The 17,534-nt window shown below is 45.3% G+C and overlaps 1 protein-coding gene across 1 annotated transcript in view; it reads left to right on the forward strand.

Moving 5' to 3' along the window:
• PKHD1 (PKHD1 ciliary IPT domain containing fibrocystin/polyductin) overlaps positions 1–16,606 on the forward strand; it is a 382,916-nt gene extending 366,310 nt beyond the window's left edge. Inside the window, exons 63-65 of the mRNA XM_065401532.1 lie at positions 3,153–3,311; positions 4,685–4,828; positions 16,257–16,606. Of these exons, the coding sequence (XP_065257604.1) occupies positions 3,153–3,311; positions 4,685–4,828; positions 16,257–16,606 (653 nt within the window). The remainder of the gene's footprint in view (positions 1–3,152; positions 3,312–4,684; positions 4,829–16,256) is intronic.
• Positions 16,607–17,534: the final 928 nt, after the last annotated feature.

A 17,534-nucleotide genomic window follows, 5' to 3' on the forward strand; every position in this document is an offset into this window, starting at 1 on the left:
AACAAGAGCTCTGAACTGCCCCATCCCTCTCGGTGCAGTGTTAACTCCAAGACCCATTCTTCTGGGGGGCGGGGGGCTTGCCAGCACCATCTAGCAGAGGAGTCTGTGTTCGTGGCAGGAAGAGGAGAGTGCAGATGGCCCAGTCCACCCACTGAAGCAGTTGCACCCTGGTTGGTCCTGAGGGAAGAGTTTCTGCTGGGAGGGGCTCAGGCCACGGGGTAGAGGCAGAACCATGGGGAGCCCATGTGATCGTGTGGCTAGGACCTTGGATTGCCTTAATCCAGCTCTGTGGTAGCCTGGAATATTTCACTGAAATGTTAAGAACTCACAAATTAGTGTCTAAACATTTCAGGTGTGTAATGGCCTCAGTTTTAGAAAGACTAAATTGTGGTGCATAAAATACCTATGTCCCCTTAAACTGTGAGCATCTGGGCTCTGCTATGGGGTACATTCCTGCAAGTTCCTGGGAACCTCAGCTCCCACTGCTTGCACTCCCACTGGCATCAGGAGGAACTCAGCTGCCAGTAGGCTCTGGCCCGTAAACTGGAAGTGTGGTATGTTGCAAATTCACTGCAAAAGCTACTGCAGTGAAGTTAGAAGATCTTCCCATTGAATGAAGGTCAAACCTGGATCCCTTTTGTTACACTTTTAGCTAATAAGGACTGTGCTGAGAGATCTTTTCAGACAGCAGCATGAAAAGCTGTTTCATTTTGCATGATCTTTGACTAATTTAAACCAGAATACTGTACATTTTTAACACACATCATAAAAAATACACTCTGAGTAACATAGATAATTCTGCCTTTTAAATCTCCTTCAGTGGGAACTGTGTTGGAGAGTGTACTGCATGCTGGACATTTATAGCAGATGCTTTCTTGGCATCTATGATAAACAAACAAAAAAAGTAATTTCCCAGGCACTTGGGATCAAATTCTATCATTAGTTTTGCATGCGCAGCCTGCCGTAATTATTCATGCCCCTGTGACCTCCCTTTTGGATTCCTAAATGGGGCTATCCTTGAAGATGCAGCTGGTGCTAAATGTGGAGGCCCCAACTGAATAGTGGCATTGGTTGGAGGGAGCAGATTATTTCCACGGGTGAGTATGTCTGCACTGCAATCAGAGGTGGGATCGCGGCACAGGCTGGCAGACGCGCATTCGCTTTAATCTAACTAGCACAGCTAAAATAGCAGTGAAGGTGTAGCAGTATGCTTCAGTGCAGGCTGGCAATGCAAGTATGTCCCCAGAGGCTTGTACAGCCCATGCTGAAGCCTGCCCCGCTGTGTCTTCACTGTTATTTTTAGCCATGCTAACTAGATTAAAGCTAGCACGAGTATGCCAGCCACTGCAGTCACCTCTGTGATTGCAAAGCAGACATACCCAGTGTTGCATAGGCTTGCTATTTGCTTCTGGGTATCATTCACTGTAGTGATATGGGTCTATACGAGCTTGATCCAACTCCCTTTTAAGTCAATGAGAATCTTACGATTGACTTCAATAGGAGTTGGATCCAGCCCTTAAATTCTGGTTTCATTTGAGTCCTAGATGTCTGAGGATATGTCTACACTTCAATCACCCATGGCTGGCCTCTGCCAGCTGACTGAGGCTCGTGGGGCTGAGGCTAATGGGCTGTTTAATTGTGGTGTAGACATTCAGGCTCAGGCTGCAGCCCAAGCTCTGGGATCCTCCCACCTTGCAGCTTTACGAACCTGGCAATCTCCAATTGCCAGGTTCCTAGGACTTGGGCCGAACGTCTACATTGCAATTAAACAGCCCCTTAACTTCAGCCCTATGAGCCCGAGTCAGCTGGGATGGACCAGCCATGAGTTTTTAATTGTAGTGTAGATTTACCTTGAGAAACCTTGATCCACTATTACTAAAAGTCCCTATGTTTAAATTGGGGGGAGGGATAGCTCAGTGGTTTGAGCCTTGGCCTGCTAAACCCAGGGTTGTGAGTTCAATCCTTGAGGGGGCCATTTAGAGATCTGGGGCAAAAATCTGTCTAGGGATTGGTCCTGCTTTGAGCAGGGGGTTGGACTAGATGACCTCCTGAGGTCCCTTCCAACCCTGGTATTCTATGATGAAATGTCTGCACGCCACTTCTGGTCAGTTGCAATGCTTGCCACATTGTTCTGATGGAGCCTGAATTTGTTTAAAGGGACAAGGGCAAGTTGAAATCTAGTCAAGTTCAAATAAAAGTAGTTTCAGGTACTACACCTGCCTTCATGACCCCATCTGCCAATGTTTGTGTTTTTTTAAATAAATCAGTAAATAAGCCTCTTAGACCTTTGTACTGAAAATATAACTCAGACAAGTACATTAAACAAATCTCCATTAAAGTTAACAGAGTTGCGGATTTGGGATTGATGACAAAATCAGGTTATAACAGGGGTGTCTTGGCCCAGGTGATCTGGCTAAATTTCAACCAGGAGATTACATTCTGCCCACCCAGTTTTGCTTGTGTAGTTTCAACTGGATAAAGTGATCTTCACATTCTGTTTCATATTCTTGCGCAGCGTTATTGTACACACCAAAGAAATGCTGCATTTAAATGGTGGGTGAAGTGATTCCTAATCAGCTTATAGAATGATGTGGTATCTTTGGACAAAGGGTGTTCTATACAATGTGTACAATATGTGACAGTTAATAGTTGCACTAGTAATAGTAATGATATTCCTACTGCTTATTTATAATGTTTTAACCAACACTGTGAAGATTAACAGCACTTTAGGCCCAGTCCAGCAGAGCATGTGCTCGCAACTTTAAAGACGTGAATAGTTCTGTTGAAGACATTCTCAAAGTGCCTTTTGCTGGATCATGGCTTTAAGTCTGATATCCGAGAACAATTTCAAATTTCCAATGATCGGCACTCAGATAGCTGGTTGGGAACCGATAGCAATAGTTCATGCCTTTCATCTAGCAGCTTTGTCCGTTCAAGAAAGGTTTGGTTACATGTTCTGTTTGGGCCTGATCCGGGGCCTGTGGAAGTCAATGGAAAAACTCCCATTGACTTCATTGGGCTGTGATTTAGGCCCTTTCATGAATGTATTTTCAAACATCAGTTCCTGTGTTAGTGGCCATAACCAGGTGTTCTGGCTATGAAACATGTTTCCTAATCTGACATATTTAATCTGACATATTTTCCTCTCTCAGGTGCTGACTTCACTGTTGAGTCCCAGCCATTTACCATCTTCCCTATCCCCAAGGGAGAGAAATCCATCACGGTCCTTGCTGCTGTGCTGGGCTCAGTGGCTTCAGTGCTAGTTATGGGTCTTCTTGTATTCTGCTGCTCCAAGAAAAACAAAAGTTTCAGTAAGTGGGAATCCCCAGGAGAGCTCTCCATCTGCAGAGTCTCTCCCATTTCACTGGTGTCTAAAGAGTGACCCTTAAAGAGTTCCGTAATAATGGTAAGGCAGGATGGGCTGGTATTATTGACATTGTTCATATCTCTTGTACACATTGGGCCTGACTCAGTGGAACTCAACTGACTCCAGCAGAGATCGTGTCTTATTGTGCTAGGCACTGTTCATACACATAATGAGACAGCTAGTCCTTGCCCCAAAGAGTTGACAATCACTGACAAAGGAAGCATTATGATCCCCACTCTCCAGATGGGCAGCTGAGGCACACAGAGAGTAATAGCCAGGTTTTCAATGGTGCCAAAACTGTCGTCAGTGATAACTGCTGAGCACTTTGGAAAGTCATATTTCCAAGATGTCATGCAGGGAGTATAGCCAGGAATTGAACACAGGTCTCCTGAATTCCCAGCCCAGTGCTTTAAGTACAGGGCATCCAAGCAGAGCACTCTACAGCTCAATTACACGTTGTAACTTCCTTTTTATCCAAACTGGGCAATTTTAAAAATCAGATCATGCCATATTCTCCTCTCCCTTGTACTGGAGCAATGGTACTGAAGTCAGTGGGAGCTCAGCACCTTTGAAATTCCAGGTCACTTATCTAGGTGTCTAAATCAGGATTTAGAAACTTAATTTTAGGCTCCTGTTTTTTTTTTTAATCTTGGCCCCTGTATTTCCCCTGTATTTAGAATAGGAAATAATGAGGCAACTCAATGTGATGTGGCAAATATAAAGGCCAGGTTATAACTTAAGGATGCTTTCTACCTTGTGGCCCTAAAACTGGCATAGCTTCAGGAGGAGTGCCCCAGAGCAGAAATATCCTCAGGTCTAGAGTTGCCAGTGTAAGAGGAATGGCTGGAGAGAAACAGAGCATGGTCAGGACTTTTCTGCATGCCAGCAATCCCCAGTTGCCGTCACAGTCAGATGGCGTAATTTGAGCAGCCTTCAAAGTGTGCTAACCTATGCTGGGGAATGACTCCAGTACGCAAATAGCTCAGGAATGGGGAAGCCCAAAAATGGTTTAAAGCCTCACTCCTGAGTTGCACTGTGTAGTAGTCTTGGCTGTGACCAGCTTGAGTTTCTAATGATGCCTAATGTATACCGTGAGGATTTGAAGACAGAGTTTTGCTGAAGTGAAGAAATGTGATCCCTAAAGGTAAAATGCAATGAAGTGTAATCATAAAATAAGCCTCCCCCTTTTGGGCAGAGAGAACGCACACAAGATTAGATGCCAATTCACGAGCAATAGATTGTTTCTTAAAGTAATACTGTATCTGGCTCTGAGCCCTGAATGGACTAAGAATGATCTAACTGTTTATTTCAATACAGAAACAAAGATTGAACAGGCTAATGTACCACAAGCAAAGAGCAATATGAAATCCTCCCAGATCCCGCCACAGCAGCGTTCAACTCGTGCCAATCTGCACCAGGCCCGGGAAGAGAACAAAAGAGACATTGCTGGGATAGAAGGAGGTGAGCCTGCGGAATGAGAATAACTCACATTTCTAAAGCCCCTTTCAACCAAAAAGATCTTCACGCACCTTACAAGCTATGAGCTTGTATAGATTGAAGTTATAATTTTGCAGGTTAAGGATCTGGCCTAGATAGATAGATGAATCGCTTGCACCACTAGAGCTGATTACTACATTAATAGAGCTGATTACTACAAATGAATTCTCTCTCTGAACTGAAAAATGTCCAGGAGAGTAAATGTGTGGTTCAATTTTTAAATGTCTATAGAAGTTATGAATTGAATGGTGTCAGGATTTCACCCAGTGTCAGTTTTGCCACTGATTTCAATGAAGCCAAGATTTAACCCATACAGGTTTTTTTGTTTTTTATTTAAATCCTCAGTTTCCGAGCATCTCTTCCAAAATTGAAGAGAAAACGTTGCTTAAATATGGTTATAGTCAGAAAAAAGGCCATGTAAAAATGGCTTATTTGCTCAAACAATCTGTTGCGTGTGTTTTCAGATCATATCTGTTTATGTTTATGTTATTGGCAAAACTGACATGTGAGTGACAGAATTTTGGTACTTTGATGACTCCCATCACCATAGTATGTTTATTCCCTCTCAAATAATCCAGACCAAATTTGTTCCATTTACAAATCAAAAATAAGCCTGCCTGAAAAATGTCACCCTGGATCTGAATATCATTATTGTTTATACTCTCTTTAGCACCGTCAATGTGCTCAGCGCTTACAAGTTACAAACATTGTGGCAATCCCTGCCCCAAAGAGATTACAGTGCCAACTCCCTTTGAGGGATGGTGCTTAGGCAACACCCTCTGCTCAGTATTTTCTATTGGTTGGTTTAGATGGCTCCCCGCTCAGCATGCTGGCTTTTGTGAATCCTATTCTCAGGTGTGTATCTCTCCCCATGCACTGTGTAGGGAGCTTGGACACCTAACCCAGGGTTCTGAATTCTACTAGGTAGCAACGTGTCTAAAAGTTGCCGCATCCACCCTAATTGAATTGGCCTCGTTAGCACTGACCCCCCACTTGGTAAGGCAACTCCCATCTTTTCATGTGCTGTGTATTTATACCTGCCTACTGTATTTTCCACTCCATGCATCTGATGAAGTGGGTTTAGCCCACGAAAACTTATGCCCAAATAAATTTGTTAGTCTCTAAGGTGCCACAAAGACTCCTCGTTGTTTTTGCTGATGCAGACTAACCCGGCTACTGCTCTGAAACCTAAGTGCCTTTTGTGAATCTAGCCCTTAGGTTCCTAAATCTCATTAAAAGCAATGGGACTTGGGCTCCTAAGTGCCGACAGGTACATCTACACTTCCGGCTGGAAATATAATTCCCTGATCAAGGATACAGACCTGCATTAGCTCTGATCAACCCAGCGTGCTAAAAACAGAAGTGTAGCTGCCGCCGTGCAAGCAGTGGGAGGGGCTAGCAGTGCGAGTATGTGCCTAGCACCTCGGACAGGTATATATTCGGGATGGCTGGTCCTTCCTGCTGCTCGAGCCACCCCCTCTACAGTCTGTTTTTACAATACTAGTTTGATCAGAGCTAGAGTGAGTATGTCTCTGCGCTGGGAATTACATCCCCAGTTGAAGTGTGCACATGCCCTAAATTGCTTTTGAATCTGGGATGTAGGCTTCTAAGTCACTTAGGTGTTTTTAACAGTTTTACCAATAGCTGGATGTTTGAGATTACTATGACTGATGCTACTGCTGATTGGCTAGGAATTGTGCACACAGCTAGTTTATGGGTCCAGGATAAGGGCAGGGCAAAACATTTTTTACCAAAACTTTTTTGGGGTGAAAAATGAAGATTAGGTGACAATAAAATGTTTCACAAATATGTGTCAGTTTCACCAGTTTGTTTGGAAAACAAAAACAATGTACGCAACCTTCAACATTTGATTTCAACATTGACAAAACGCTTTGAGTTTTTAAAATATTTCCTTTACTTTTATTTTTTTTTAATTCAAAAACATTTTTAAACGGTCAAAATCAAAATGAAAGATTTTGTTTGACCCAAAACAATTTTTTTTCTCAGCTTTTCAATTTGCTGATTTTTTTTTAAGTTTATTTTCAGCCTGACCCCAAACAGATTTTTGGTGACCTTTTTTCAAAATTGCCAGTGAACTAAAAATATCAGTAATTTGCCCAGCCATAGCCGTGATTTCACCCTTTGTCATTTAGACTGGGACAGGGACTGCTATTTACTGTATGAATTCTCTCTCTGACCTGAAAATTTACAGGAGAGTAAATGTGTGGTTCAGTTTTTAAGTGTCTATAGAATTTATGGGTGAAATCCTGACCCCATTCAATTCAGTGTCAGTTTTGTCAGTCAGTTTCATAAAGCGCATAGGACAAGCGGGCCTCAGCCTTTTCAGGCTGCTAGATGCTACTGCAATATAAGGGTATGTCTTCACTACCGGCCGGATCGACGGGCAGCGATCGATCCAGCGGGGATCGATTTATCGCGTCTAGTCTAGACACGATAAATCGATTCCCGAGCGCTCTCCTGTCGACTCCTGTACTCCACCAGGGCGAGAGGCACAGGCAGAGTCGACAAGGGAGTGGCAGCAGTCGACTCACAGTAGTGAAGACACCATGGTAAGTCGATCTAAGTACGTCAACATCAGCTACATTATTCACGTAGCTGAAGTTGTGTAACTTAGATCGACCCCCCCCCCCCCAGTGTAGACCAGGCCTAAGTGATTAACAATAATAGAACATATGCATAGCTAGTATACACTAATCATAAAGCACTCTAGGAGCTTTCAGGATGAAAGCCATTGTTACCAAGGTAAGTTAATTTGGGGATGATTATTCTAATATGCATCATGCATACTTCTGAGTCAGTCCGGGCACGTTTTCATACTGTCCATGCCAGACACATTCATTGCTGTCCCTTTTCTGTAGGCCTTTTCACGGTTGCATGTTTTGACCAGCTATATAAAACCACAAGTCAAAAAGCAGTCCCATTCCCCTGTTTTTCCTTATTTTGCTCCTCTAGCATTTTTTTGGGGGGGACAGAGTAATCTTTTCTCATAATGATTTACTGATCAAACACAACTCCCTCTGAGGTCTCAGCCAAAGCAGATACCTTTAGGGCTGTGCAGCGGGCATCGGGCTTCACCAAACAGCAAAAAGTATTGGCTTCCACCTTTACAAACTTGGATGGGCTCCTCCAGCTGTCGCCTGTTAAGAGCAAAGATCTGAGTCCATTTCTCAGCCCATCCTGGAACCCTGACTGATCCACACACATATTCTGGCACTGGGTATTTTTTCCACCTCCTCCCCTAAATTTTGTGGATTGCATAAGAGGCTAGTTTGAGTTTCATCTTCTTATTTTAATTAGTGTCCATCACAAAAGCAGAGGGAGAGAGAGAGAGGAAATGCTGCAGTTTATATGTTTTGATATTTGCCACACTTCTCCAAAATACAGCATTCAACTGTGTGCCCTAGGATACATATAAATTCATTTTTTATCTAATTTGTCTGAGATCTAAGCTTCCTGTGGAGGTCTGAGATCAAAGGATCTGATTCCGTCTGATGTCGGCTCTGACACATAATGTGTGCTGACTTAGTTCTGTCTATAAACTCGCAGTGGGAGGCTGCCATATTCTCTTGGCACCTTTACATAGTGAACTTTCATTTCGGCTGGGGAGCCTGACAGGAACAGTGTTGATTGGAGCCATCGTGTAAATAATTCATGGAGAGATTTTTGTCAGAAAAAGGAAATCCAGCCACTTACAGTCTTTTAGGAATTGTTGCAAGACAAAGAGATTCCCCGATATGTTCAAATCTAAACAAGGATAACAATATCTTAAGCGAATTTAATGTGTGTGACTTGAAATGCCTAATGTTTGATTTCCCCTTATTTAAAATAATGTTGGTTTTGGAGCGAGAGACAATCAAAGCTACAGTCATTTTTGTTTAGTTTCTCCCTTCCATTTTTTTCCCTGTGAAGAAATCCCATATTTCTAATCCAATGAGATGTTTGGGATCTTTATTATTATTTCTGTGATCATGAATACGACTTAGATTACAACATCTTCTGGGTAGAGACCATCCCTTTGTTATATATTTGTACAGGGCCCAACACAATGGTACTGGGGCCTTAGGCAGTGCGACAATACTGATGGTGATGGTGGGTATACCAATAGATTCTAGGCCAAAGGGGACCAGTAGATCATCTGGTCTGACCTCCTGTATAACACAGGCCATTAAATTTCACCTAGTTATTAAATTAATGGAGCTATCCTATCTCCTAGAACTGGAAGGGACCTTGAAAGGTCATTGAGTCCAGCCCCCTGCCTTCACTAGCAGGACCAAGTACTGATTTTACCCCAGATCCCAAAGTGGCCCCTTCAGGGATTGAACTCACAACCCTGGGTTTAGCAGGCCAATGCTCAAACCACTGAGCTATCCCTCCCCCTAGTTATGCCTGTATTGTGCCCAATAACTCGTGCTTGACCAAAGCACAATTTCCCAAAAGCCATCCAGTCTGGACCTGAAGACATCCAGAGATGTCTTCTCTCACTGCTAAAAAATTATGCCTTATTTCTAATTTAAATTTGTCTTGTTTCAGCTTCCAGCCAGTGACTCTTTATTTACCTTTCTCTGCTAGATTGAAGAGCCCTTTAGTGCCCAATATTTCTCCCCATGAAGTTACCTATGAACGGCAATCAAAGTCACCTTTCAGTCTTCTTTTTGAGAAGTTAAACAGACTCAGTTCTTTTGAGTCTCTCACTGGAAGGCATTTCTCCAGCCCTTGAATCATTTTTATGGTTCTTTTCTGCACCCTCTCCAATTTTTCAACATGTTTTTTAAGGTGTGCACCAGAGCGGCATGCAGTATTCCACTATCCAATTCAGCAATGCCAAACACAGCAGTAAAATCAGATCCCTGCTCCTATTCACTACTCCACTGTTTATACATCCAAGGATTTCATTAGCCACTTTGCCACACTATTGCACTGGAAGCTAGGTCCACTATGATCCCTAAATCCTTTTCAGAGTCACTTTTTTCAACAAAGAAAATAACAGAACACCACTAGCTGTCACCTTCAGCCCCCAACTAAAACCTCTCCAGCGCATCATCAGAGATCTACAACCTATCCTGAAAGATGATCCTTTACTCTCACAGATCTTGGGAGACAGACCTGTCCTCGCTTACAGACAACCCCCCAACCTAAAGCAAATACTCACCAGCAACCACACATCACTGAACAAAAACACTGACCCAGGAACCTATCCTTGTAACAAAGCCCGATGCCAACTCTGTCCACATATCTATTCAAGTGACACCATCATAGGGCCTAATCACATCAGCTATACCATCAGTGGCTCGTTCACCTGCACATCTACCAATGTGATATATGCCATCATGTGCCAGCAATGCCCCTCTGCCATGTACATTGGCCAAACCGGACAGTCTCTACGCAAAAGAATTAATGGACACAAATCTGACATCAGGAATCATAATACTCAAAAACCAGTGGGAGAACACTTTAACCTGTCTGGCCATTCTTTGACAGACCTGCGGGTGGCTATCTTAAAACAGAAAAACTTCAAAAACAGACTCCAACGAGAGACTGCTGAGCTGGAATTGATATGCAAACTAGACACAATCAACTCAGGGCTAAATAGGGATTGGGAATGGCTGAGCCATTACAAACATTGAATCTATCTTCCCTTGTAAGTATTTTCACACTTGCTTCTTATCAAACTGTCTGTACTGAACCATCTTGATTATCACTTCAAAAGTTTTTTTTCTCTTACTTAATTGGCCTCTCAGAGTTGGTAAGACAACTCCCACCTGTTCATGCTCTCTGTATGTGTGTGTATATATATCTCCTCAATATATGGTTCACTCTATATGCATCCGAAGAAGTGGGTTGTAGCCCACGAAAGCTTATGCTCTAATAAATTTGTTAGTCTCTAAGGTGCCACAAGTACTCCTGTTACTTTTTTCAAGGATACACTCCTCTGGTCTAAGTATGGCCTCCATTCCTTGTTCCTAGATGTATAACTTTGCACTGGTCTGTATTAAAAGAAAATGCAATGTCTGAATGATTTCCCCTTCCAAGCGATTCAGCTTGCTCTGTGTGACTGCCCTATCCTTGTGATTATGTACCACTCCACCAATCTTTGTGTCACCCACAAATTTTATCAGCACCGATTTTAAATGTATTCCCATTTATTGATGAAAGTGTTGAACAGTGTCAGGCCTAGTACCAATCCCTGCAGAACCCCACTAGAAACACCCCGTTTGATGGCGATTCCCTGTTGGCAACTATATTTGGAGATCTGTCAGTTCACCAGACTGATCAATTTATCAGGTGCTTTAGTGATAGGGTATAGTGCTCATTTTTTAATCAGAATGTTGTGCGGTACTAAATCTTACAAAAAGTCTAAGTCCGATTCCATCTACACAGTTACCTTTATGAACCAAACTTGTAATGCCCTCAAAAAATGAGATCAGGTTTGCTTGACAAGACCTGTTTGCCATAAAAGAGATAAGGACATCACCAGTCTGAAAAGAACTTGATATAAATCAAATACAGCATAAGGACTTAGCTATATTAAAAGATCATGCACCAGTGTCACCACTACATCAGTATGGACCCCTAACGTTTTCTCTCTATACCAGGTCTTACACTTGTCTATTTGTGTACTTATATGGCTTCCTTCATTGTAAATAGATTTCATCCTCACGACAGCTCTGGGAAATGGGGAAGCGCCATTATCCCTATCTTTCCGATAGGCACAGGGTAGATTAAGTGACTTGCCCAAGGTCACACAGCAGGTCTATGGCCAAGCCAGAACTAGAATGCCCGTGTCCCTGACCAATGCCCTCTATACTACTGTGGCTTAATTTGCTTTGTGTCAGTGTAGCACATCTTCATTTGGGGTCTGTGCCAGGGTAACTGCACCAATCAGAGCACATTTTCCTAACATGGGTGGGACCTACATTAGAGTCCGAGGGGCCCTAAATGCACATGCTGTAGGTCGGTTGTTTTGCTAAAGATATATCATGCTGGTTAAAGTGCATCATAGTCCGACCTCCTGTATATTAGTCCTGCCTTGAGTGCAAGGGACTGGACCAGATGACCTCTCGAGGTCCCTTCCAGTTCTATGATTCTATACTGCAGGTCATTAAATTTCACCCAGATACCCCTATATGGAACCCAACAACTTTAGTTAGAAAAAGTGTTTCAGTCCTCAGGAACCTAAATCATTGTGTGCCACAGGCAAAGCCCAGGAGAGTCCGAGGTGCCACCACGCCCGATACCCATGCAATGGCAGGGTGGGATATGCCCAGATGACCCCAGCAGACAATCCTTGCCTCATGCTACAGAGGAAGGCAAAGAAGTCCCCAAGGTCCCTGCCAGATAACTGTAGATAGTAGGGAGGGGCACAATTGGAAGGTTTTGTGGGGACACGTGACCGCCCCATATGTTGCCTCTGCCTCTATCCCCTGAAACTTGATATGTGGGTAGACAACATACACTAACAACTACCTCCTCTTCCTCCTGCTCTCTGTCCTGTGACTGGCCAGCCCCTTGCAGAGCTTGAAGCCCTTCCCCCCCCCCCCCCGAACTATCCCCAATCGATTTAGCAAGGGCTCAAAACAAGGCCAATAAAAGGGGCAACCCAGTTGGGATGCGCAGACCCCCGTCCGCCGTCAGGGTGGGTGGCTCCAGGGTGGGATGGTGCTCGGGGCTGGATCGGCTCGGTTAACAAGAAGTTGGAGAATTATCAGTCACTTTTTGTTGGAGGGGGAAATATGACACCCTAAATTGCATTCTTCCTGATAGACACATTGGAGGCTGCTGCTGTTTCAATGCACCCCGACCTGCTGGGGGTGCATTAAAGCAGCAGCAGGGTCTACCACCCCTTTCCCACTCTCTCCCTTCCCCCACAGCCTTCTCCCCTCATGCACTCCCAGGACTCTCGGGCTGGATGGGGCTCCATCAGAGCTACCCGGCACTGAGCACCCCGTCCCAATCTTGAGGATGTCCCCTTGACTCACCTCAGCGGGCAGTCTCCTAAGCAGACAGTGGGAAGCACTGGGACTCCAGCAGCAGGGAAGGAGAAGCAGCCCCATGTAGCCCAGGGGATGGGGGTTAGGAGCTCAGCCCGCAGCCAGCCGCCCTGCTGCTTCCTTCTTCCCCATGCTTCATGGACACATAGGGAGTGCCACCACCCGGGGGAGGCGCTGCCTCCTTACTGCTGGGCATCCTGGCAAGAGGCATACTGAGAAATCTGGGGGGCATGTGACCCCCCCCACACACGCATCACCGCTGGTCCCTGCCAATCTAACCTGGGGGGAAATTCCTTCCCAACCCCAAATCTAGCAAGCATTTAGACCCTGAGCACATGTTCGAGACCCACCAGCCAGGCATCTCAGGGGATGTTCTGTACCGCCTCAGAGCATTGGCCCACCTTGCTCAGTGTCCCATCTCCAGTTGTGGCCAGTCTCTTGATGCTTCAGAGGAAGGCTAACCCCACTTCCCCTTCTGAATACATCTGGCAATTGTGCATCAGGGTTATAAGTCATTCCTGACCCTTGCAGATGCCTGACTGAAGTCCTGAAACATGAGATTTGATTGCAATCATTGTCTTAATGCAGAGCTGCAAAGGTTATAAGCATGCTGAGAGCAATGCAACAGAATATTACAGTAACACCTTGTGGAGGGGCGACGATTCACTGGCATGGCACCTCCTGCTGGTCAACCTGGGAATTAGCTCTTCCAGCCCGGAGCGCCCTCTGCAGGCCGGTGTCTTGCCTGCCGCTGGCCCCCGTTTCCCTCCCGGACCCCGGTGCCCCTCTACATCAGGGTTCTGGCCCCAGCAGCAACCCCCAATCTGGCTCTCCCCAGCAAGGGGAACTCCCAACCCTCTATCCCCACCTCACCTCAATGGCTACTGCCAGTCCCCTTCTAGCCCCCACTCACTGGGGCAGACGGCAGTGTGTAAACCACTCATCACTGGCAAGGGGGGTTAGGACCTGCTGCCTTTGCCTGTCTCTGGGCTGCCTCCCTGCAGCCCCAGTACCCTTTTAGCCTTCTTAGCAAGGCCTGCAGCCTGGGGCTTTGCTAGGCTGGAGCTCCCCAGCTCCCTCTGCCCTCCCCCAGCACTGCTCCACCTCAGGTACCCTTCTCAGCTACCAGGCAGCCAGGCCCTTCTCTCTCAGGAAGCGAGAGAGAGAAAGAGAGAGCGTGTGCTAGCTTCTGGCCCACTGCCCTCTTATAAGGGCCAGCAGGGCTCTGATTAAGCTGGCCACAGCTGTGGCTGCTTTCCCCATCAGCCTCCCTTTTCCCAGCCACAGCCCTCTCCAGGGCTGCTTTTACCTTTGTTCTGCAGGAGTAGGGCAGCTGCCCCACTACACACCGAGAGACTCCAACAAAGACAGGGACCCCACTGTGCTAGGCACTGTATAAACATATAAACGTTGCAACCTAAATAAACCAAAGGGGAGAGGGGAACCAGATGCACAGTCGGATGAAGTGATTTGCCCAAGGCCACACAAATGAATTGCCCATGGTCAGTGGCAGAGCTTGGACTAGAAACAGCTTCTTCTAACTCCCAGCCCAGTGCCCTCTCCGTAGCTCTACTGGCTCACCGCGTGGCATCGGGATCACGTTTTCTCAGTTTACAAAACAAAACAATGATTTTTCTTCCCACCAGCCCTGCAAACGCAGGGTCCACTCTTACAGCACTTACTCCGGCAAAGTTGCTATTGACTTCAGAGGGAGCTTTACCGGAGTAAGGACTGCAAGACTCTGCCTGTCACCTGGGATGTGAAAAGCATGCTGGGCTCTTCCTGCATCTTCCATCATCACCAGTTACAAAGACTCTGCAGATGGTGGGATTGAATCCGTAGCTGTGCTAGCTCGGCAGTGTTAAGGAAAGTAGTGGCATGGCTTTGTCAGTAAAGTCAGCAGATGTCACCTGGGGCAGGTGAAATAAGACTAGGGACTGGTCTATTCTAACACTGTAAGTCGATCTAAGTTACGCTAGCTCAGTTACGTACGTTACGAAACTGAAGTCGAGGTAACTTAGCTTGACTTACAGCAGTGTCTACAGCGCGCTATGTCAATGGGAGATGCTGTTCTGTTGACATACCTTCCGCCTCTCGGGGAGGTGGAGTACAGGCATTGACGGGAAAGTGCTCTCCCATTGATTTAGTGTGTCTTCACCAGACCCACTAAATCGGCACCGCTGCATCGATCACAGCGGTGCCGACTTAGCAGGTCATGTAGACATGGCCTAGATCTGCATCAGAAGCATATACCTGGATTTTTTTATTTATGTATTTTGCAAAGATTTTAGCAACTGTACAAAGCACCCAAAATAAGAGTAAGAAGCAGTCTGCCTGCATGCACCCCAATGCAGGAGTGGAGCTTTAGAAGACAATGTCAGCTCAAAAGTCATATGTTGTCACCAGTTGCTTTACCTCTGTGCCCGATAACACTGTAGGTTATTAAGAATGCTTGCTTTTTGCATTTTCCGCTTTGGATAATGAAAATCAATGATTCCGGTTTCCTGCTTGTGTTTTCAGTCAACATTACTTTCGTCTTTTAATCATTTTCTTTTTCATGTCCCTTGCGCTGCCTTGTCTGAGTTCCAAACACCGCAGGGGGGAAAGGGTCATGCTTTATAGTAGGCTTCCATTTAGAAATGGCTCACAAAGAGTTAATAAATTATTACTATCTGCATGTAACAGACATGAATACTCTGTGTTATGGGTGGTCATAAGCAACCTATTAGCCCGTTGAACTTCATACCAATCTTTATCCCATATATTGAAACATCTATTAATCAATGATTAACCTTTTAGAATCTATTTGTGAATGGCACCTTAATATAAAATGTGAGAAAAACAACTGTTGTCATATGAATAATTTGTGTTAAGTGTGGAGATATTTAATTGCTGGTATGTTTTATATCAATATATTTTTACAACTTGCTTATAAGGGGTTAATAAATGACTAATAGATATTCAATATATGTTTAAAGATTGTTATAGAGCAGTGGCTCTCAAACTTTTTTACTGGTGACCCCTTTCACATAGCAAGCCTCTGAGTGCAACACCCCCCCCTTATAAATTAAAAACACTTTTAAATATATTTAACACCATTATAAATGCTGGAGGCAAAGCAGGGTTTGGGGTGGAGGTTGACAGCTCATGACCCCCCATGTAATAACCTTGTGACCCCTTGAGGGGTCCCGACCCCCAGTTTGAGAACCCTGTTATAGAGTCTACTAATTAAAGTGCAATTTCCCTTTAACAGTCATTTTCCAGTGACCACCACACTTCAGTTAGCAAAAGGCTCTAGAATGGGGCAGAGACATAAACAGGAAGGGAAGAAAAAGACAGGGACCTACTAGTAAGGTAAAGAATAAAGGGATTTTCTCTTGCAGATACGGAAGCAAATGGAGTACCAGGAAACACAGCGAGACAGATAAAGGAGTTGCACCAAGAGACGGTTAAAGCCATGTCAATGCGGAAGATAAGTACTGTTGAACATAAAAGGAAGAGTAGAGAGAACTTATCCATGACTAGGAAACATGACAGCAGACGTCCATTACATGGAAGAACAGCTCTGTGGGGTTCTCTGGAACTTCAGCAGCATGGCGCCAAGGAGTTCTGTGACTGGAAGGATACCCATCAGCAGCTGTTTGCTTGCACCCGCGGAAAAGAGATGGGAGGAGGGGAACCTGTGCCCCAGAATGTGAACAGAGAGAGGCAGGAGACTGCTGTGGGATCTTGAGGAGATGTGTAAGGGAATGGATGAGCTGTGGCACCATCAACATGAAACATTTTTGGGGAGGGAATCCATTGGAACATGGGAACTTGAGATGCTTCTTCCACTAGTGTGGTCAGAAAAAGCATGTTAGCACTGGACACTTGCAAACATTTTAGGACAGTTAACAGTGAAGACATGTTCTTAGTGGTTAAAGCAGTACATCTTATCTGTCTGTCGTTTGTTATCCTGCTCTCCTTAGTCCCTGATTTAGCAAAGTACTTAAATCCATCCCTATTCAGAAAAGCAGGTGCATATGTACCACTTCATTGTGGCTTAAGCATATGCTTCAGTGCTTTCCTGAATAGAGATGGATTTAAGCAACGGCTTAAAACTCAGAAGCTGCTCTGCTGAATTGGGGGCTTACCCTGTGAACCCCTCAGGACAGCAGCCTTCCCTTCTTGAATGTTTGGAAATGCCTAGCACATCATGGCCACTGCCATTATTGTTAATAATAATAATGAACTGGGAGGCTGGTCTGATTCATAGATTCTAAGCCTAGAAGGTACCATTGTGATCATCTAGTCCAGGGATCGGCAACCTTTGGCACACGGCCCATCAGGGAAATCTGCTGGTGGGCCGAGACAGTTTGTTTACCCGAAGCATCCGCAGGTTCGGCCGATCGCAGCTCCCACTGGTCGCGGTTCTCTGTTCCAGGCCAATGGGGGTGGCGGGAAGCGGCAGCCAGCACATCCCTCGGCCCACGCCGCTTCCCAGAGCCTCCATTAGCTGGGGATGGCGAACCGTGGTCAGTGGGAGCTGCAATCGGCCGAACCTGCGGACGCTGCAGGTAAACAAACCGGCCCGGCCCGGCAGCGGGTTTTCCTGAAGTGCCGCGTGCCAAAGGTTGCCGATCCCTGTTCTATCATCCCCTGCAAAGGAGATAGTAAAACCC

This window comes from Emys orbicularis, chromosome 3 (assembly GCF_028017835.1).
Source record: "Emys orbicularis isolate rEmyOrb1 chromosome 3, rEmyOrb1.hap1, whole genome shotgun sequence".
Classification (NCBI taxonomy): Eukaryota; Metazoa; Chordata; order Testudines; family Emydidae; genus Emys; species Emys orbicularis.